Genomic DNA, 23194 nt, shown 5'->3' on the forward strand with positions numbered 1-23194 from the left:
AAATCAGGATAAGAGCATTTACCTCACAACATTGATGTGGGAACTGAATTAAGTAATTCAAACAAAGTTCATAAAACCCTTCTCACAATAATGATTACAGAGTTCTGCAGGCTAATTTTAGTTGACTTGAGTTGTTTTCATATGTGAAAACAGCTCACAAGAAAGCAAGCAAGAGAATCATTAGCGCCCTGGTAAATAGTTCATTTTACCCAAGGAGTTGGAGGTATGCTCCTGTTTGCCTTTACATAGCAAAAGAGAGTTGAACCTTGGAGGAATAACCAACTTTGTCCAAAAAATAGCATTTCAAGATAACTACATGTGAAACCTTCATAAGAGTGTGTATCAATCATTTAATAAAAATTCAAAAAAAGATAACTACACAAGAATGTATTTATAAAATGATATGTAAAGTGTTTTATGCTTTCAACAGCTTCCTGTTGAAAATTCTTTTAAAGGGAATTGTTCTATTTCCACCTTGAAAACATAAATTATTACCAGAAATCCTAAAAAAACAGTCTTTCATAAGAAGTAAAGTCTAGCACAGTTGAAATATATCCCTAAGAAGGCAAAATAAAAAAGCATTTTTGAGGTAAAGATGTATTAGAAAACACAAATACAGAAAAATAAACAGACATCAAAACTGAGACTCCTGGGATGACACCTTAGCTTTCAACCCCAATGTCTAGGTCTCAGATTACCTCTACCACATTCTCCCCTTTTCTGACCTTTCCAAGCCCCACTCCTCTTGCCCAAAGAGTGTGACCAAGGGGGACCCTTCCACATGCTTTATCCTATCATGTGCATGTTGGTCTGGCTGACAGGGTCCCACAGGCCCCGCAGGCTCTGCTCACTTTTCTTCAATCTTTTCTTCTCTTCCTCATTGTAATTCCCACAGACTTATCCTCAAGTTCACTTAATCTTTCTCTGCCTGCTCAAATCTGCATTTGAATCTCTCTGATCAAGTTTTCCATTTGTTACTGTACTTTGCAATTCCAGGTTCTCCTTTGGTTTCTTTTTAAGTTTTCTATCTCTGTTGTTATTTCTGTTTTGTTCACACATCATTTTCTTGACTTTCTCCACATCTTGCCTATTTCTCTGGGCATCTTTAAGACAGTTGTTTTGAAGTCTTTGTCTAATAGATTCACCATTAGGTCTTTTCAGAGGTAGTTAGGGTTTTTGTTTTCCTTTGAATAGACCATACTTTCCTGTTCCTTTGTATGCCTTGTAATTTTTTTGTTGTTGAAAATTGAACATGTGAATTTAATGTAATAACTCTAGATATCAGATTATTTTCCTTCCCCAAGGTTTATAAGTTTTGCTTTTTTGATTGTTGCAGGCTATCTCTGTGCCAAAGATCAGCCTGAGGTATAAACCCAGTCTTCTCAGGTCATTTTTGAGCCTGTGCCTTCCCCTGGGAATGCACAGTGACTTTCTAATTTCCCCTTCCTTTAGAGTTCCTGGACCCAGTTCCAATGTATGTGTGTTGGGGTTGGGGTGGGGATGTTTCCCCATGCACAACACCAAGCAATTCTATTTCTTGGACACCAGTGGGGTGTTAGAGAATTCAACTCAATTCTGATACTATCTGCCAGAGACAGCATCAGATTGCCCAGGTTAAGGGCTCCACCCTACAAGCCTGCCCTCCACCACCCACTCCAGATGCTGATCACAAGCCCCAGGCTGGTCTTGTGCTTCTGACCCACCTACTGCACATAGGAAACCCAAAGACATCCTCTTGGATTTGATTAATTTGCTAGAGTAGCTCACAGAACTCAGGGAAATGTTTACATTTACCAGTTTAATAAAGGATACTATAAAGGATACAAGTCAACAGCCAGATAAAGAAATACACATGGTAAGGTCCCACATAAAGGAGTTTCTATCCTCATGCAGCTTGGGGCCTGCCTCAGTGGCATGTGGTGGAGTTCTGGCTCCTCAAATGTGGAAGCACTCCAAACAGGAAAACAAGATTAAAAAAATAGGGCCCAAATGCTGTTCTCATGGGTTTTTATGAAGGCTTCATTGAATAATCATGGTTGACCAGGTCACTGGCCATTGGCTGATTCAACTTCCAGCCCCCATTCCCTCTTCCCTCTGTGGAGGTTGAGGAGGTGGCGGCTGAAAGTTCCTACCCTCTAATGATGTGGTTGGTCCTCCTGGCAACAAGCCCTTGCCCTTGGGTTACCAAAAGTCACCTTATTAACATAACAAGACATCCATTTCACCTTTATGACTCTGAAGCATTTTCAGGAACTGCAGATGAAGACCAAATATATCACAGAAATACATTTTGGTTCTCTGAATGACCAAATATGTATTTCATATAAATCATTATTTTGTACCCTATATATGTCGTTCCTTTTGAATGTCTTAGTTTTCAATGTCTGGCTCCAAAAAAGGAGGCAAGGAGAATGAAGAAGGGGTTAGGAAAGTAGGGACCCTTTAAGTCCCCTTAATGTTATTTCAGCCAGAAGGGGAGAGACTTGCAACAGTACGTGGTGTGTGTGTGTACTTCTGTGTTCAGATGTGTGTGTGTGTGAACTTCTGTGTTCAGAGGCAGCCAGCAGTGATCAGAGTAGATTCCTGCTATTTGGAGGACAAGGCCCTCTTGTCTATCCTGGCTCCCATAGCTGTGTGCAAAGTGCTCAGGGAACATGGGCACAGCTGCCTGCTACCAAGCTGAAGGGAGTGGGACTAGCAGAAGCTACTGTGCTAGTGCTGAAATTGACCAAAATTAACTGCAATTTAACTTCTAAGCCTTCCCCCTGGAAGTTGAAAGCCTTCAGAAGACTCTAGAGATTCAAAATTATTACATCAAACAGATTCTGCCTTTGCAGTTATTGTCTAGGTAAGGAAACAGATTTCTGATTCTTCCTACTCTGCCATCTTCCTAGGATCCTTGTCATACAGTTAAAAAATTTTAAATACTATGAATGTGTTTTGTTATATTTTATCAAATGTAAGATCCACTGATATTAAGATAACCATTTTATGAACAAGAAAGAAAACTAGCTATCAATTAAATTATAACACACCATCACTTGCAAGTTGTATCCAGCCATCAGAGATGTCAAAATTTGAAAAACTGTCATCTTAAAGTCAATGAAATACGGTAATAGCCAAAAGTATTCAAACTATTCTTCACTAATCAAAGCTATACCTTCTGGAAGAATTCAAGGCCAGGATTATAAGGGCAGATTAAATGATCACACAGGCAAAGGCAATTAAACCACAGCAGTTAATTAAACTTTTATACACTCTTTAACTTGTTTCTACAGTAGGTACATAACATTATTTAGATTAGCCCTATGTAAACCTCCACAGGTCTAAACTTAAATAAAACATTAGAGGCAAAAAGAAAACCCTTAAAAAATCTGAAAGAAGATGTATTCAAATTTAGAACTTCATTACACAGTATAGCATTCTTAGATCCTGTGACAAATGAGAAATGGTTATCACTGTTAAGAATTTAAAGTCTGTTTTATGGAGAGCAGAATTAAAATCTACTAGCAATGAAAACAGTTTAACAGTGTGTGCTATTTGCAGGCCGCTTCTCTGGGATGTGGTGTGTCTGTGTATCTTCGTACAAGAGGTGTCTGAGCACAAGGTGACCACCTCAGGAGAGTGGTTTCAGGTGGCTTTTCTAAATCACTGATGTTTAAAGCAGTTCCCAAAGTGAAGATTAGCACTGAGGCAGGAAACTGAAGGACAAGGAGTCAAAGAATAATTTTTAATTTTATTTTGCTCCTTCTGGTCAGATAAAGGAGAAAGTTTGTTGCCCTAAATACTCATTAACACATGTAGTCCCCCTCTGTGATCAAGAAAGAGGGCCTTGGATTGCCTTCATAGGTCATAGGATTGGGCTGTAATTTATAGCATTGTTTTATTTAATTAATTAATTTATTTATTTTTATATCATTAATCTACAATTACATGAGGAACATTATGTTTACTAGACTCCCCCCATCACCAAGTTCCCCCCACATGCCCCATTACAGTCACTGTTCATCAGTGTAGTAAGATGTTGTAGAATCACTACTTGTCTTCTCTGTGTTGTACAGCCCTCCCTGTGCACCCCCCACATTATACATGCTAACCATAAGGTCCCCTTTCTTTTCTCCCCCCTCTTATCCCTCCCTTCCCACCCATCCTCCCCAGTCCCATTCCCTTTGGTAACTGTTAGTCCATTCTTGGGTTCTGTGAGTCTGCTGCTGTTTTGCTCCTTCAGTTTTTGCTTTGTTCTTATACTCCACAGATGAGTGAAATCATTTGGTACTTGTCTTTCTCCACCCAGCTTATTTCACTGAGCATAATACCCTCTAGCTCCATCCATGTTGTTGCAAATGGTAGGATTTGTTTTCTTCTTATGGCTGAATAATATTCCATTGTGTATAGGTACCACATCTTCTTTATCCATTCTTCTACTGATGGACACTTAGGTTGCATTGTTTTATTTTTAATGCACTTATTTCTATAGTTTAATTCTATTTATGGCAAATGATATGGATTTTCCATTTACCATGGTGGTGTGAAGTTTCTTTTTAAAATGAATGATTTTTTTTAAAGCGACGATTTAAGTAAGTAAATGATAATTCAAGTGATATACTAATATGGCCAAAACCCACTAGTTTAATGGTTAAAATTAAACTACATAAAAGCTGGAAAGTAATTAATGCCTTTCAGTAGAAGTATTAAAAAGAAAAGAGCCTTAGCTGATTATTCTCATAACATGCTCTGGAAATGAACAAATGAAACAACTGCACAACTTGTGTTAAAATACAGCAAAACCCTTAAAAATGGGCAACTTAAATCCAATTTCTTCCAGACAATCCACTAAACAGAACAGCACAGGGAGATCATTAAAACATTCCAAGATCTAATTTTATCAGTTTTTTCTCTTTCTTCTCCCTTATAAATGGGGTATAATAAGTTCTATAAATAGTGCTAAATCATTGCACTAAGACAACAGCTTTCCTTTCTTCAAGAAAATGAACCAGTTATACTGTCAATTCTTTTCTTAGTACCACTAAATAAATCAAGAACAAAAATAACCCTTTGTAAAAAAGCACTGAACTATCCTATTTATTCCTCACAGCCAGCCTTCAGAAGGTCACACCTCCTGTCCACTGTCCCTGAGCCCTCAGCATTGCTGGCAGAGCTGGGACTTGTCAGCACCCAAAGAAAGAGAGGCTGCCGTGAGTTCAGAGTGAGGACAGCCACAAACCCCCAGCTCTGACCCAACATGAGCAGAGCAGCAGCCAAGCCTGCAGCGTGCCTACACTGATGTAATGATGCAAGATTTATGAGCCTCACACAGGACTTCAGATGGCAACTAACACAACAATTAGAATCTCAAACAATTCACCAATGCAGCTGCAAACTCACGAATCCCTAATAGCAGTAAGAGTCATGTTAGATCCACATGGACCTTCAGTTAAAGCATATGGTCTCTATGGCTGTGCACTAGCATCCCAAAGTCTGATGAGCCAAAGAAGCTGCCAAAGAGGTGTGTTCAGCAGTAAAATCAAAACATTATCATGAAAAGAATGAATGAATAAGCCATCTGCATATTAATATGCCTATACTTTGCTAAGTACTATACTACCAAGAAGTAGGAAACGGTTTCTACCTTTCAGTTAATAAAAGAATGGGTGCAGTCAATAGCTGCCATTATTTTTCTTCCTCTGACCTTCTAAAAGGCACTCATTTTAAAATCCTATCTCCTCAAATTAAATAACTTACTCATCCTATTAGAACAGCCTCATTTAATCAAACTCTATTTCTTAACATTCCAAGAATCTCTTCAAAATCTTTTCATGCTCAGTAGAAACCAACCGTTTATTCTGGAAGTCAGAGGAGAGAACTAAGGAAACTAATATTTTAAAAGGAAACATTTCCACTTAGATTTTCCCTAAATTTTTTAACTTAAAAAAGTAACATTTTCTGGAATTAAAAAATTCTTTGTCATTGCCCCAAGTAAATACTCTAATTCTCTAAAGAGCTGTATTGAGCTGTCTTAAATGTCATGTACTTCATTCTTTACATCTTCACTCAAATACAAATTTTTTAAAAATCACATTACCTACTCCCTAGTAAAAAAGTCCAATGTTTCTCAATGAAAGCGCAGATATCTTCTTTCCACCTGAAATACCCTTGACGCCCACTTCCTTCCAGAGACAAGTTGTACATCGCCAACATGACCACCTGAAATACAAATGAACAAGGGCTGTGAGAAGAGCACGACTGGGGTGTTCACTTTTGGGGAAAAAGTTTGCTTTATATTCTAAGCAGGAATGGTGGGGAGCAGAGGGAAAAAGCAAGGATTGCATCTCACTGTATTTTCATATGGAGTTTTACTCCGTTTTTGCTCTTATTAGATGAATATCACGAACGAACTTAACTACATGCAGTTGTCCTTAAGCATCACACATACAGGGCTGATGTGTAGTTGAAACGATTGTGATAAATCACCACTTCCTAAGCAACCTATGCCCGGGTCCCAGGATCCACCCATCCCCACAATGCAGCACTAACTAAAGTATAACCTGTTGGTCATCAGGAGGCCTCCAGGGCCCACTGTAGGCATTTCCTGACTGAAGGTGCCTACCCTTTATTAGATATTTTGAAAGTCACCCTGCATATTTACTTTTCTAAGCTCTTTAGAGGGCAGAAACAAAAAACTCTCAGAATGTCAAAGCTAGAAGATATGTTAGATACCATCTACTCAGTGGTTAACCATTTTTAGCCCTGGAAACCCTTCTTTAAATGAAATCGGCATTAGACAAGGGGCAGGGAACTGGAAAGCCCATTCTCAGAGGGCTCCAACACACCTCCAACCGCTGCCCGTGAAAACCCCTAATCTAGTCCAATGTTGTTATTTTACAAGTAATGAAATCATGGCCCCAAATGAGGAAGTATTTTCTAGGCATATAAATAACACATGCTTACTGTAAGACATTACTAGTGAAGAGAAAAAGCAAAGGAGGTAAAAATCACTTTAAATCTACCATCGAGAAATAATCATTTGTAACATTTTCAGTGACTGTCCTTCCAGCCATTTTTTACATCTATGTGCAATTTTGTTATTTATAATTTTACGTAAATGGACAAAACTGTACAAGCTATGCAAGGCTGTATTTTCAACCTGATAAAAATAATGATTGATTTCAGGCCATTGAAAATGAGAAGGGGACAGAATAATTCTTTCCACAAGGAGTATCACAAAGGTTTATGGAATGCAGTAAACTGGATTCATGCCCCTACCAACTCCTGTGCTCAGTCAGAACTTTTGGTCCAATTGGAAACCTATGACTCAAAAGGGCCCATTAATTCTGATGACTCCACTACCCAAACTTCAATTTCCACCATCCTTAAACTTGTAAAACCTGTAGATGATCTACCAAACAAATGACCTCATCAACAGATTTTTCAAATTCCTCAACTTACTTTTGCACTGATTTGTATGTTTAAAAATAATTAAAATGATAAAATTTATGCTACTTATATTTAAACACTTTTAAAAGTTGTTTGAGAAATACTTTAAGACTGAAATGAGCTTCTGCCTACTCTCAGAGTCCTGAGGTTTCAATCTCAGGGGTAGATACATAAGTATCTGTTAATGCCAGTACCTTTTTGTGTATATGAAATACTTCATGACTTTAAAAAGTTAAGATTCACATATTTACTTGAAAACAACTTTTTCTATTATTAATACTTAATGAGCAAACTACAAATCCAGCTTCATGAAGGACATGGTTTTCTGCCTTTTCTTGAATTTGTGATCTAAAAGAATCTCCCACTACCAGACCAAGCCCATCAGAAGCAAGCCAGCTCTGTGAACCAGATGTGCCCCCAGGCCTAGCTCAGGGCTGGCCCAGCAGAGCAGGGACTTCCCAGGCAACTGTGGAAGAACACTTAGGAACCGAATGAGCACAGATCATGGTATATTTCTTTACACGCAATGTGAGAAAGAGCATCCAGGACAAGAATGTAAAAAATACCCTATCCTTCCCAAATGCATGAAGTTCTTCCTACATTTCAACTTGATCACAAGTCACTGAGGAGAGGACAGAGAAAGGGGCCTTGGAAGAAAGAGACCTTTTAGTCAGGAACCAGACCTCTTTGCTATTTGTATTTTGTAATACAACAAGCATGTCTACTTTTTACTTTGGTAAATTACCAAATACAAAATTAAAGATGTCGGGAGACAGAAACTCACATTTCAATATTTTAAGTATTTGGTGACATCAATGGAATCTATGCAAGACCAACTGATTGTCTTTCATGAGACTGAGTTTTTCAGATGCAACAAAAAACACTTGTCAGTACTTTTAACGAGAACCAGATGTATCAGATCTAAGTTATCACTTCATCACACCAGCGTATTATCCACCATTAATATATCTTTTGGAAGTGAAAAAATAATTTTCAAGTAGTGGTAGTCCATTAAATGTGCAAACTGAGCCAATATTACATATTCAGAGCAATATAATCAAAAGCCAGTTTTTCTACTAAAAAGAGCCTCCACACAAAACTCATATTCTTAAAAATAGATTATGTATTTTCTCTTCTTCCATTTTACAGCTTTATGAGAAACTGCTTGCAGGCAGAATGCAAACCTGCCTGTGTATGTATGCATCAGAATAATCTATTAATATTAACCTGACCTTGCCTAGACACAGTATATCCCATGTACACTTTGAGAAAAATAGCCCAATTACAACATTCGTTTCATTTTCTACTTGTTATCTTTCCAGGTAAGTCAAGAAAGGCCCCCTCAATTCACCACTGACAGATATCATTAGGACATCTCCTAATAAAGCATAGATAATTAAAATAATAGGCTGAGACTGCTAAAGCCACTATAATTTACACAAAACACCTTAAATGACTAAACTCGGATAATCTAAAATCTTCTTCTCATTACCCTGTTTATTTCCTTCATAACAAAAAAGTGCTATGGGTAACTAACTTGTTTACTTATCTGCTTATTGTCTAAAATAAATGTCTGGAAGGTCAGCTGCCTGGAGCTGGGGTCGTAACTGTTGTGTTCATCAGAGTAAATCTCTAGACCTGGATCAGTGCCTACTTCATCACAGACACTCATTTTTTGTTGAATAAATAAACACAAAAACTGAGTAATGTGTAATTCATTTTTAAAGACTGCATAAACATTAGTGCCATGTTATAGATATATTAATATAAAACAAAATTTAAAAATTAACGCAACCTGAAAATTGGTAAAAAGCTATTGTTCAGACTACACATGGCTTGGATGAAGGCACTGGTACTGGAGATGGTTAAATGTGGACACAAATATCCATCAAGCAGAAGATACTCAAACATGTCAGAGTTCAAAGGCAGAAAAGCTGGATTATGTTGGTTTCTGCAATTAACCACATCCTCCAAGTCTATTTCCAATGTGATCATCTTTACATTTTTGACAATGGTTTTATTATTCTATAAACAGCTGCTAGAAAAATGTGAGCCTCATTTTCAATGAAAATCAGTTTGGTATTATATATCAATGAAATCGTGTGTGTGAGAGTTTCAAGAATCTCAAACCCAATTCACTAAGTTAGTGAGTATTTTTACTCCTTTCTCCATATTTTCAGTATATAATTTTCACTGCAAAATAAAAAGTGACCCTCAGAACAACTCAAAAGCTCATACATAAGCTCCTCATTCTTCAGATATTTATTCCAATAAATTCCTTGGGGGCCCAACCTCAACAATTCTAGAGAAAGACCTTTTACTCACTTGCTGCCATGTCAGCTTCAGCCTTTCATACAGCTCCTTGCCATCTTCTGAGCAATCACAGCAAGTGAACCTAAAAAAATTATCACCCTTAAGGTAACTGAGCTGTTCCCTCAGCTGACCTAGGAGAGAAACAGAAACAAAATAATAGGTTTACTAGAGCACCCAAAGGTTTACTCAGATATCAACCAGATTTTCCAAGTTTCCCATGTGTTTTTCCTCTTTTTTGGCCAACCCAAGAGAGCATGGGGAGTAGAGGAGAGATTATTATTTTTCTAACAGCAAGTACATGCCCACTGTTCTATGGTCCCTTAGGAAAGAGACTGGGAAAGCAGGTATTGCTCTCATTGGATTTTCCAACTGTTAACATTCCTGACTCCTATAGGTCTCTTCAGTCTCTCAAAAAGTATCTGAGCTCTCATCACATAAGGCACTGAGCTAGGAACCAAGAATAGACTGCCCAAGACAGACTATGTCTGCTCTCAGCTGTTTATAGATTCTGAGAGCTAGGTATGAGGGAAAAAGTCACAACAGCACAGGGGTTTTCTATCCTCACTGTGTATCAATCACCAGGAAGTTTTTTAAAAATATGCCTGAGTACACCCACATGAAATGAACCAATCCCTGGAAGTGGGGCCTAGGTCTCTGCATTTTTTAAAGTTCCAGGTGCTGCTGATGCTCTGGGAGACATGACAATCACTGCGGAGAAATATGATGTGTGCCATAGATCAGTGTGAAGGTACGTAAAGGGTGCCCAGCCCCTATCAGAAAGGTAGGAAAGGGGACCTGAAGGGTATCTGGGATTGGCCAGGGAAGAGGGGTGCTTATGTGTATGGGAGAGGGTACAGTGGCCACAGAGGTACATATTCTAAAAAATTAAAATATGCAAAGACCCAGGGATAAAAAAAGAATTTGTGGAGGATTAAAATCTAACTGCAAAGCTCTGTTTATGTGTGTGGTTTAGGAAGACACTAAGAAGAGAGGCTGGAAAAGTTAGGAGGGCCTGATCATGGAGGAGAGTTTAAAATGCATCCTGCAAGAACAAGGGGAAAAACACTGAGATTTTCAGGCTGGACCCTGAATCAACAAGCAAAGAGACAGCCCAAAGCAAAAACTAGCTAGTACATAGTTAAGTTCTAGGTTTTGTTTTTTGTGAAAGTGTTACAGATTAATTTGTTAGTAGTAACCATTAATCTGAACAGTTGAATGTCTTAAAAACATTTGCACACACCAGTAAACAACCCACTTCATAATTATAAAATTATGTATAAATAAAAATTTCTCTGACCTAGTTACAAATCTCTTACACAAAGAATTCCTCCAGTATATATGTCTTCACTTTCCATTAGTCTCTGACTAATGGAAAATTCTTTGTTTTGATACACTCATGATGGCTGGCAAAGCATACCCCTTGAGAGCAAGGAAGCTGGCAGTTGAAAACACTGAACTGAAAGACTGAAATATCGCGGGGATATGTGTGTATGTATTTCTTGCTAGCAGATCAAGGAGGCCAGCAAGTAGAACACACGAACAGTCCTAGAAAGGGGGCACAGAACACTTCTAATCTGCTAATTCCAATTTACTTCAGCATATAACAGCAATAGTTTTCTGTGTAAGTTAAATATTAACAGAGTAATTTTTATGAACTTGAACTTTAATTCTACACTGGACAGAGTATTTGGTCCCAAATCCACAACATGATATTGGTAGAAAAACATGGCTAATTCTTTAAGGAACACAGGATTTCCAATTTTCTAATTTTTATTGTGTCAACACTAAAAACATTAATTTTACAACATGGCAGAGATTGACAGTAATTTTTATTAGCATAAATGTGTGTTTCATATAAATCTGTAATCAACTAAACTAATTAAAATATATAATAAATAGAATAATTATCTTTTTATCAAAGTCTATTTTACATTCATGATTCATTCACAGGTTAGAAAAACAAACCTTCACATAGCAATTGACAAATAAAGGAATCGAAAAACTCCTTACTGGCTGGTATCCACTTCTGGCACTTATCACAGAAGTAGGACAGCTGCTCCTCCATCCAGGACACATCGCCTTCATCACTGTTGAGGGAGTCTCCACTCTGATCATGAGACAAGTCCACAGATGCCTGGTCCTCCGATTCAACAATCAGGAGCGTCTCCCCCTCCACTTCACCCTCCTCCAGTCCTTCTGAGGCAGACGTTCTTGTGGCTTCATCATCATGTCGGCTTATCAAACTACTCAGGTGAATGTTACTATCCATCCTTTCTTTCTCACAGGGTCACAGTGCTTTTCAGTAATAATCCTAAACTCTGCACCAAGCTTGAAGAGGTTCCTATCAGGATCACACAAAAATAGAAACTCTTCAAAAGAGTGTGTGCCCACTTCTTCAGAAAGACACAAGAGACTTTTAAAGCAATAACTCAAGAGTATATGATTCACTGTCCTTTCATTTGTTCAGGTTTAAAAGGACAGTAACAAAACAAGTCTGAAAATCCCACTAAGCTATTCTCCATCAAAACACACACGCATACAGACTCAATACTATCTGTCCCACTGATATTTCACATTCACTTCAAGTCAACGTTTTAGAGATCCTTTTGCCAATAATGTCTTCTCTCTTTCTGCTTCAAGTTGCTCAGTCAAAATAATCTGTTCTCCCAAAAGACGAATGTTTTCTTTTTTCCGATTTTGCCTCTCAATGTCTCTGATCACTCCATCATGAAGCCTCTAAAAATGTAAGAAACAGATTTTAGGTAACTCCCAGAAAAGGCAGCTCCCATCCTTGGGCCATTCAAGTCTAACAGTGTTACCTACATATACTCAAAACTTTAAGATTCCAAATACCCAATTACTATTTTAACTTTCTGTATCAATGTAAAATATAATAAAGAAACCATCAAATTAATTTGGTAGTGTATTATAGTGTTATTACTAAAATGAATTCTTACCATACTCTTAAATTCCTGAAATTAAGCATAGAAAAGTTAATGGGAAATAACAATTAAAAAAGAAAAAACTCCCACTATGTTGAATTTTAAATTTAAATGACATATGGGAATCTAGTAACCACAATGTTGCTCATGTGACTGTATATTAATGATACCAAAATAAAAAATAAACAAAAGGCAAATAAATAAATAAATAGATTAATGGTGCTAACAAAGGTGAAAGCCAGTAAGCTATTTTTGGGAGCATGGCAAACAGTTTTCACGTTGTTGAAGGGTAGCATTACAAATATTTCTGAGAATCTTTTTATAGGCACTTGAGATGGCAAAAGTTCTTTCCTATCCTCATCCTGTTATAATATTGTTAAATTCAAGTAAGAATTTAGTAAATACAGTCAAAATGTGGAGAAAATAAAGCTCTATTTCTTTAAAAAAATTTTTTAATGACATATGAGGCTTTAAATACTTGACGAGTTACTATAGTAACACTATGAACAAACTACCATCCCTTTAGCAATTATCCTAGCTGAATAATAAACATCAAAGAGAAAAGATTACTAAAATATGAACAAACTGTAAAGATGCAAGAAAATAAGCTGGCTACTTCTGGTATGTAAAGAAAAAAAAGTAAAAATTATATACAGAACTACCAGTCAATTACATAATAGTAAGAGAAGGGAAAAAAGATGGCTACTACTAGAGGAAGAACTAAAGGCCCCATCTGTAGTCATTACTTGGATAAGCACAAAAGACAGAAAATTCCACACCGTGGAGTTGGCACCTAAGATGAGACTTTTTAAAGCAATCAACCCAGTCATTACTAATAATTAACATTTTATAGTTTATAGGTCACTAAATACTCTAGTAAGTTTTTAACAGTGGCCTTGTGAAGTAAAATTAATGGAAATGGGGGCCCAGAGCCTGGGTATTTTAAAAAATTTATTATTGTATCTATTTTAAAAACTCACCAAGTACCTAATTGCTGGACCTCCTCCAGGCCTAGAACTTTGTTTGCTATTATGAGGAAGTTGGGAAATTCAGGAGTCCTGGGATTGGTAACCCAACTGAAAACCAACTTTCCTGAACCCTGCACCCTTGGAAAGATCTCCAGAGGCAGAAATGGGGATGCTCATTCCTCTCCTCCCTCCCTAGCTGTTCCAGTCCTGCGTGCCTTACACCATGACACCCCTACACCATGACCCCACACCATCCCCTGGAACCACTCCTTCCACACCTGCTGAGATCCCACCTTTCCTTTCTCAGACTTCAGCACAGGTGGAGGGACTTGCTCTGCATCCATCACTGACTCTATCTCCAAGTTTCATGTTTATGCTGATTGCCTCACACATCCCTTCTGTAACTGTCTTCCTGACTAAACACCAAGACCTCTTCACTATCACAACTCTAACACCTAGACCCTAGCTCCTCGTGCAGTACTACTGGCTTTGCTGGATTTCTATGAGGACTAAAGACCATGTATATAAAGTGCCACGTACAGTCACTGGTACATGGTAGACAGTCAAGAAATGATGGGAAGCAATACTCTTTGCTTTATTTCTAACTACCTTGAACATTCAGAGACACCTGCCCTGTCAATCATTTGTTCTGTTTCTTTCCCACTGTTTCAAAGTAAGTCCAAAATGAATGATTGGATGTAAAATAAACAAGTTATTTTGGTCAACCCCTTCTTTATCTCTAATTTCCAAATATCTAAAGCTATCTGCTCTTCCACCCTAACACAATGATTCAATTCTCAACACTGGCAGCTTGTTAGAATCCCTTGAGTAGCTTTTAAAACATACCTAAGTCTGACTCCCCAACTAAGAGACTCTGATTTAATAGATCTGGAGTAGGGCCCAGACTGTTAAATTGCAAAACCTCCCAGGAGCATAAGATGGGTAGCTAGTGTTCAGAACCAAGCAAGCTCTTAACCATTCCTACCCCATACTCTGAAAATCTCTGCCTTCACTGACCTCAGAGCTACATCTGAGATACCACGCTCTACTCCATCTTAATTTTTTTCTGGATCACCATCTTTTCTTTCTCTTTCTTAGAGGAGTTAACTCTCGGGCCTCTATTCCAAAAGCTACCCCTGGGAACCCATACTTTATTCATCACTACCATGCCCTGTCATCATCAGTCATCCCACCCCACCCCCCAAAAATTTCTGTACCATCACACCTTCTCCAATTTCCACAGGTTGTGAACAAACACAAAGACCTCATCTGTTTCTTCTCTGTATACCGGGCACACAGCACAGTCCAAATGCAAGAAACCACTGTTACTGATCCACCCAGTTCCTTTCCTCCTTTGGCAAAATAGACTCAACCCTGCTACCTGCACCGACCTAGTTAACAGTTCTCACACTCAACATTCAGCATTAATGTGAATCAATTACAGATTCAGGAAGGGCTATGCTTCCTTATGTTTGTTTCTCAAAGTGCCTAGTGTGGGGCCTGGCACACAGATCAGTCATTAAACGTTTGCCAATTTGAGTAAGAAAGAGAACATGAACTGAGACAAAGAGCCGGCCGTTCGGTCCACTGATGAAGTAAATCACGGATATTTCCACAAATTAAAGCACCGAAAAAAGAAAATCTGGAGGCTGGTTTTCAGAATCCAGTTTCCAGAGCAACGAATTCCTCTCATTTAAAAAAAAGCATCCACCAAATTACCTTGGCCAGAGACACGAAATGAGTGCAGGGAAGCGTCCTTTATCCTGGGAGATAAAATCTCAGCATTTAAACACATTAGAATTGAGACCCAACCTTGGGCCTGGCGTTGTGGAGCGGTCAACTTGCTGGATGCACCCCAAGGAAACCCCTTCCCGCCTCCCCTTTCTAACGGCCAGGAGACATGCTGAGAGATCCTTGTCACCGCAAGGTGGCTGTGACTCGAAAACCGAACCGTGATCACCCCTGGGCGTGCGCTCGCGGGAGCCGGGCAACTGCCGCGCGGAGGGTCTTAGCCCCCCCGACCCCAGTTCACGCGGCGCGGGGACAGCGGCGCGGAGCCGCGGAGCGAGGGGAAAGACCATGGACCCACGCCGCGAGGGGCCACAGGGCTCAAGACGCCGCGCAGCCCCGAATGTGCGGTCACGTGACACCAACCTGCCGGTCCTGCCGCTGCTTCCGGTGCACGCCGGCCACGGTGGCCGCCGTCAGCACCACCGACAAACCCAGCACCGCCTTCGAGCTCCTCGACATCCCAGCGCCTGCCGAAGCGGCCGGCTCACGACCGCCAGGGGCCACCAACCGCCTCCGACCGCGCGCTTCTGCCTGCGCGGGCAGGCTCGACCCCTCGAGCTCAGAACCCTAGCCACCGGTTACACCGCCCGCCGCCGCCAGGCAGGAGCAGTCGAGAGCCGAGCAGCGAGCGGCATCACTACCCGGCCGACAGCGGGCGTCGCGCGCGCGCTCCCTGCCCTGCGGGCTTCAGGGCTAGAGCACCTCCAGTTTAATTTCTAAAGAGCCCGGGCCCGGAGCTGGCCCTAACACATTTCCAGGGTGGGGAGTTCCAAGCCGAACCTTGGCATTCTAACCCCCAAAACCCCAGGGGCGGGAGCGTCCCGGGGGTGGGATTCCCACTGCAGTGCTTTGCGGAGCGCTGTCTGGCACCTGCCTCTTCTGAGCGCGGTGCTGACCCGGTATTGACCAAAAAGAAAAAAAACAGCATGGAGGTTTGCTCCATACCAACTTCACTGAGCACAGCCCTCAGTGTCCCTTTGGCGGGGCAGGTGCCACCAGGAGATGGAGTTTTTGCTTGAAGATACACAACTAAACGTAGACACAGTCGCCGGCTTGTTTCTTGACGCCGTGGGATGCTTGGTCAGGCTCTGATTTTTCTTAGAATCGAAAAGCCTTTTGGCTTAAAGAGCATACAAACTAGGAAGCGACGCCTCTTTGTCTCTTGATAGGAAAGGCGCTGGTCAGCCTGATTCCCGTGTGATTGATCCTTAGATCACCTTCACATCCTGGACCCTCAGTTCCTGCATCAGTAAGATAGAATTCCTGATTCCCACGTTATTAGGAAAACACATGATAGAATGAAAAAGGCCGTCGGGAATAGCGAATAGCATTGTGCAAGGCGTAATTCTCACTTTTCCCTACGGGAGAAAGAGGTTTGACTTTTCCAGAAACTGTAAAGTATATAACAGAGCAGCCAGTGAAGAGGTGTTAATGGCAAACACTTAGCACGTTAAGGTGCTACACACATTTTAAAGCTGTTTATCCTTTGACGGACAGCTTGTCATCTCTCCCATTTCTAGCCCCTGTCAACCACCATTCCTCTCTCTGCTTCTGAGAATTCACCTTTTTTAGATTTCACATGTAAGTGAGATCATGCAGTATTTGTCTTTCAGTGTCTGGCTTATTTCACTTAGCATAATACCCTCCAGGTTCATCCATGTTGTCGAAAATAGCAGGATTTCCATCTTTGTTATGTCTGAATAATATTCTGTTGTGTATATGTGCCACATCTTTACCCATTCATCTGTCAATAGACATTTAGGTTATTCCCATGTCTTGGCTATTGTGAATAATGCTGCAATGAACATAGCGGTGCAGATACCTCTTCAAGACCCTGATTTCATTCCCTTTGGATATATACCCAGAAGTAGGATTGCTGGATCATGTGGTAGTTCTATCTTTAATATTTTGAGGGACCTCCATGCTGTTCTCTATAACAGCTGCACCAATTTACATTCCCACCAACAGTGACAAGGATTCCCCTTTCTCCACATCTTTGCCAACACTTGTTACCTCTTGTCTTTTTGATGACAGCCATTCTAACAAGTGTGAAGTGATAGCTCCTTGTGGTAGTGGTTTGTATTTCCCTTATGATTAGTGAGGTTGGGTACTTTTCATATACATGTTGATTATTTCAGTTGTAAGATGAGTAAGTTCTGGGATCTAATGTATAGCATGGTGACTACAGTTAATAATATTGTATTGTATACTTGAAACTTGTCAAGAGAGTAGATCTTAGTTGTTCTCCCCACACACAGAAAAAGTATTATGTCCATTTGTTGTTTGTTGTTTCAAAATACGAAGAATCTTCACTATGTGAAGTGATGGAGGTGTTAATTAGCTTGATTGTAGTAATTATTTCACAATGTAGAGGTTATCAAGTTATCGCATTGTACACCTGAAATATATACAGTTTTTATGTGTAAATTACGGTTCAAAATGCTAGAGAAAAAAGGCATCTTAGGAAAACTTTTTAAAGCACCAAGAATAAAAAATAAATTGTATACACATATACTCACACTCAAAAAAACCTGAAAATCCACAGAAGTGGAAGTAGTGATCCATGCTACAAACATGGCCAAACCTTAAAACCTTGAAAATGTTATAGTGAGTGTAAGAAGCTAGTCACAAAAGACCAGGTGTTGTATGGTTCCATTTACATAAAATGTTTAGCATAGAGACAGAAAGTGGATTACGTTTGCCAAGGGCTGGGGGCTGGGAAATGGGGAGTGACTGCTAACAAGTTTCTTTATGGGAAAATGAGAATGTTTAGAATTAGGTCATGGTAACAGGTGCATAACTCTGCATCTACTAAAACCCACTGAAGTGTACATTTTAAAAGGCTGAATTTTATGATATATTTATTATTTCAATAAAGTTATTAAAAGAAGGTAAAAAAAACTGTCTATATGTATCAACTCACTTCTTCACAATGACAGCATGAAATAGGTGCTGTTAGTATCCCCATTTTAGAGGTGAGTAATTTGCTCAGAGCCCACAGCCAGAAACTCACTGGGTGACCAAATTGGTTTTTAGTTTTCAAAAGACCTAAAAGATTAAATCCGCCTTATTTAAAAGTTTAAAACAGAACACATATCTTCAGTTAGATACAAGGCGAATGTGTATATCTAGAATCTTCCAATTCCATATGTTAGCTTCTTAAAAAAATGGGAGGAAAGAGACTAGCACGGGAGGGAGGAGAGGAAAGGGGAGGGAGTTATAACTAGACATAGATATGGGAGAGAGGGAAACACAAGGGAACAGAGAAATGGACAGGGACTTGAGTAGGTTCTGAGGTCTTAGCATTCACCTCACGGGGATGTTCACTTGGAAATGAACTTCTGAGAGAAATGCCCCACTCAGTGGCCCTTTGGAATTCTGTTTTTGGGTCTTCCATTCCTCCCTTTGATAGCGGAGCCCTGCAGCCCTCCAGTGGGGGATTGTTTGCAGAAGCTGGCCTTTGTGAACAAAGTTCTACAGCCATGAAGAGGTGAGAAGCAGGGATTCTGGCCTACACAGGGGACAGTCCCTTAGCTTTTGGGGCCTCAGTTGCCTCCTCTGTGCTTTGGAGGCAATGATGTGTCTGCTAGTTCCCTGGCTTTCTGGTGGAGACATTAGCTAGGAGCATGTAAATTAAAAGTCAGGCACTTGCCTATCATGCAAGTCGGAGCATCCCAGCCAGTGAGCCTCCAGGGGTCCCCTGTGAGTCATAAGACAGGGATCCCCTGGCCCTGGAGGGACAGGGAGGGCTCCTGTGACTGCTGCTGGCAGTGGCCCTGAATCCTCATCTTCACATATATAGGAAGGGTCTGTTCATTTGCAGCCCAGTGGGCCTTTCAGTGACATCCCAGCTGATGTCGCCTTGAGCATTCTCACCATGTGCCCAAGCTGTGGATTAGAGTTTGTTATTTGTTGTTTCAAAATACTAGGCATGATTGAGATTTTAGATTCAAAATCTAGTCACATTATCAGAAAAAAATGTCAATATTACCATTGTTCATGAAAGAACCGCTAGAATCTTTAAATATAATTTTAACTGCTGTAAATTTATGAATCATTGTTAAAAATAATGACACCACAAGTTGGCCAAGACATGGAACAGCTGGAGTGCTCTGCACTCCGGGTGGGACTGGGAAGTGGGACAACTGCAGCTGCAGCTGCTGGAGCTGAATGGTGTGAACCCCATGGCCAGCAAGTTCACCCCCCAGTGTAGATAGACCCAGCGGAATTGCATGTGTGTGGGCGCCAAATGACACATGCAAGTATCTGTACAAATCCCACTTGCAGAAGTTAGCGTAGCATGTTGGTTACTTTATTGGGAGGCTGGAGAGAATGTTTGCTGGGAGAAAACATGAATGGGCGTCTGGGAGGCTGGGTTCATGCTGTTTCTTGATCTGGTTGCTGTTACTGGGTGTTTGTGCAAATTAATCAAGTGGCACAGAGATTTTGTGCTCATGCATGACCTATTTCTATGCAAAATCTTCTGTGAAATTATGAACTTTATAAAAATGGCTTTATATTTTGTAAATCACATCACTTTTTGTACCAAGAAAGTTTTTTCTCCATGATGACTATCAAGAACTGAAAAGGTTATCATTTAAAATGTCTTGATTGGGAATCATTTTAAACACAAATTGATAAAAAAAAGTTAGACACAGAGAAGCAAGCTCTAGTTTTTTATTTTAAAAAATCACAGACATGTTATCAGGAAAGTGTATATAGATTCAATATTTAAATCTGCCCTAATACTTTGTTTTAATTTTCCTTCTCATAATTACATAGTGTCATAGATTTTTTATCCACAAAGCTCAAGTTGACCCCAGTGAGCTATACAAATATCCTTTTTTGTTTATTACAACGGAGAAAAGGGAAGTTTGGCTAATTTAATACTATTTGCTTTGTAGGTCAGGACTTTGGTTTTGATTTACATTTCCTTACTGAACCCTGTGTATCTGCCTTTATTCTGGTGTCTTGGTATCCTGAGATCATATCAGCTCCTGCCCCCTTAACTTGGGACTGACCCCACTGTGCCCAGAGGGACCACTGCTCTTCTGGAGGGGACGATCATCATTCAGCTCCTGTCCCTTCAGCATCAGCTCTGATGGGAGCTGGAGAAGGGGCTGGTGGTGACATTAAAACAGGAAACCGCAGGAGTAAATCAGCTCAAACTCAGGTATATTGGAAGATTGAGAGCTTCAAGATGCCCCACCCTCCCTGAGTTGTTTTCAAACCATGAAGTCCCTTTGAAGTTCATTGTTTGTACAATCAATCCTCCCATGTAAGATCTCTAGGAGACATAACCACTGCCATCAGATTGGACTTACTTTCTAAGACAAAACTTTGAATCTGACCTTACAACCTCTCAGCGGTTCCGCATTCCTATAGGATAAAGTTCCGAACTCTTTGGAATAGCATATTATCCTCTGCCCTCCCCTTCAGCCCTTTCTAAGTAAGAGGAAACAGCAAAAAGAAGTACAGTTGGAAATTAGGGGCTTGGAGAAGAACCAAGAAGTGAAAATTAATTGGAGGGGAGTACAGTCATCTCCACGTGTTTGAACAATGGGGTCACACAATGCTTGTTCCACCCGAACTCATAAAGGGGCGGGCTTTCAGAAAATGCCTTCACCACTGAGTGTGTAATTTGGCTTGTGTTATGTGGGCTTGAATCAGGGCCAGGTCCTCACAGCTATTATGGGAGAGCTGGATTTCCAAGCCACTTCTGTCTTAGGGAGTATTAATCATAGTTCTCTAGTGGAAGGTATTAACAAAGAGCCATAGGTGAAAAGTGGAATAGAGGCACACACATAACAGGGGAAGGCAGAGGCATAAGGCTGTGAGTTAGAAGGTTGTATGAGGCTAAGAGAGAAAGAGATAGGGAGGGAATGGTTTGTTTAGGAAGAAGGTGGAGGGTGTTGGCTGAATTGGCACTGGTGTCCTGCTTGTGTGTAAACGTTGCAATCTCATCACCAAATGATTGCGGAAACATGAAACACCTCACCATGTGGCACCCCATAAAGCACCACTGTGATTATTTAAAAAGTAAATGCAGAGCCCTGCCTCATGTATGGCCCTGTAGTGAGCTGTAACAGGTAGTTAATATCCCTGTTGGGAAAATATATATATATATATATATATATATATATCCCTGTTGGGCCCTATCTGCTCAAGGTTTAGGTTCTAAAATCAGCCATTAGCACGTAGGGCAAAAGGTAATCAAGTCAAAACTGCTTTTGCAAATTCCTTAGGAAGGTGACAACTGACTTTCTCCTATTTTTTCATAATGGCCATCTTAATGAGTTTGAAGTGCTTTCTCATTGGTTTTGATTTACATTTCCTTAATTATTAATGAAGTCACACAGAATTTTATGGTGCATACAAATTTTCAGTGTTAATCATGTCTAATTTATCTACTTTTTGTTTTGTTGTCACTTTTCTGTGCTTTTGATGTCACATATTCAGGAGATCATCACCAAATCCAATGTCATGAAGATTTTCCCGTAGGTTTTTTTTGAAGAATTTTTGCAATATTAGTTCTTACACTGAAGTCTTTAATCCATTTTGACTTAATTCTTGATTGTGATACAGGGTAATGTTACTACTTTATTCTTTTGCATGTGGATATCCAATATTCTCAGAATCTTTTGTTGAAAAGATTCTCCTTTCCCCCAATTTTCCCAACATCATTTGTTGTGAACTTGACACGCTTCTTCTTGAAAATCATTGACTGTATATGTGAGGGGTTACTTCTGAGTTCTCTATTCTATTCCATTGATCTATATGTCTGTCCTTATGCCAGCCATAACTGTTTTGATTAATGTAGGTTTATAGGGAGTTTTGAAATCAAAACATCTGAGCACTCCAACTTTGTTCTTCTTTTTCAATATTGTTTTGGCTGTTCCAGGTCCCTTGAGATCACACGTGAATATTAGGATTGGTGTTTCTATTTCTGCAAAGAATGTTACTGGATTTTGATGGAATTACATAGAATCTGCAGACCACTTTGGGTAATATCATTTTAACAATATTAGGTCTTCCAATTTATCGAGATGTTTTTCCATTTTTTTTAAATGTCCTCTTTAATTTATTTGGCAATGTTTTGAGTTTCCAGTGTACAAGATTTTCTCCTCCTTTGTTAAATTTCTTCCTAAATATTTGATTGTTTCTGATGCTATTGTAAATGGAATTGTTTTCTTAATTCCTTTATTGGATTGTTCATTGTTTGTGTATAGAAACTAACTGATTTTTGTACATTGATTTTGTATCTTACACCTTTGATGAATTTATTAGCTGTTTTATTATGTGTGGAATTTTTAGGGGCTTCTACATATAAAATTATGTTATCAGTAAATAGAGATAATTTTATTCCTTCCTTTCCATTTTAGGTGGCTTTTCTTTTCTTAATTGCTCTGGCCAGTAATTCAAAAGAATAGAAGTGGCAAAAGTGAACATCTTTGTCTTGTTTTCGATCTTAGGGGAAAAGCTTTCAGTTTTTCACCTTTGAGTATGATGTTATCTCTGGATTTTTCATATATGGGCTTTGTTTTGTTGAGGAAATGGCCTTCTATTCCTAGCATACTAAGTGTTTTTTTAAATCAACAAAAGGTGTTAAATTTTGTCAAGTGCTTTTTCTGTATCAGTTGAGTTGATCACGTTGGTTTTTCTTTCATTCTATTAATGTGGTGTGTTACATTGATTGATTTTTGCATATTGAACCAAGCTTTCATTTCCTGAATGAATCCCACTTGG

At 39.6% G+C, this 23194-nt stretch overlaps 2 protein-coding genes across 2 annotated transcripts in view; both read right to left on the bottom strand.

The window, feature by feature from the left end:
• KAT14 (lysine acetyltransferase 14) overlaps window positions 1-12018 on the bottom strand; it is a 53279-nt gene extending 41261 nt beyond the window's left edge. Inside the window, exons 1-3 of the mRNA XM_036892172.2 lie at window positions 11758-12018; window positions 9760-9878; window positions 6083-6204 (exon numbers count right to left, since the gene is read on the bottom strand). Coding sequence (XP_036748067.1) covers window positions 6083-6204; window positions 9760-9878; window positions 11758-12016 — 500 coding nt within the window. The 5' untranslated portion in view covers window positions 12017-12018. The remainder of the gene's footprint in view (window positions 1-6082; window positions 6205-9759; window positions 9879-11757) is intronic.
• Window positions 12019-12305: 287 nt separating this feature from the next.
• Window positions 12306-16022, bottom strand: LOC118915838 (protein PET117 homolog, mitochondrial). The gene is made up of 2 exons (XM_036892173.2): window positions 15812-16022; window positions 12306-12483 (listed from the first exon to the last, which is right to left on the bottom strand). Exons 1-2 carry the CDS (start codon window positions 15905-15907, stop codon window positions 12334-12336), a joined length of 246 nt encoding a protein of 81 aa, XP_036748068.1. The 5' UTR covers window positions 15908-16022; the 3' UTR covers window positions 12306-12333.
• Between the last annotated feature and the right edge of the window lie 7172 nt (window positions 16023-23194).

This window comes from Manis pentadactyla, chromosome 5 (assembly GCF_030020395.1).
Source record: "Manis pentadactyla isolate mManPen7 chromosome 5, mManPen7.hap1, whole genome shotgun sequence".
Lineage (NCBI taxonomy): Eukaryota > Metazoa > Chordata > Mammalia > Pholidota > Manidae > Manis > Manis pentadactyla.

Excerpts from the sequence above, each read along its gene's own strand:
- LOC118915838 (XM_036892173.2), bottom strand. The coding sequence starts at position 15,907 with ATGTCGAGGAGCTCGAAGGCGGTGCTGGGTTTGTCGGTGGTGCTGACG. Across the intron at positions 12,484-15,811 it reads AGCAGCGGCAGGACCGGCAG|AGGCTTCATGATGGAGTGAT; the intron begins GTTGGTGTCACG and ends TTACATTTTTAG.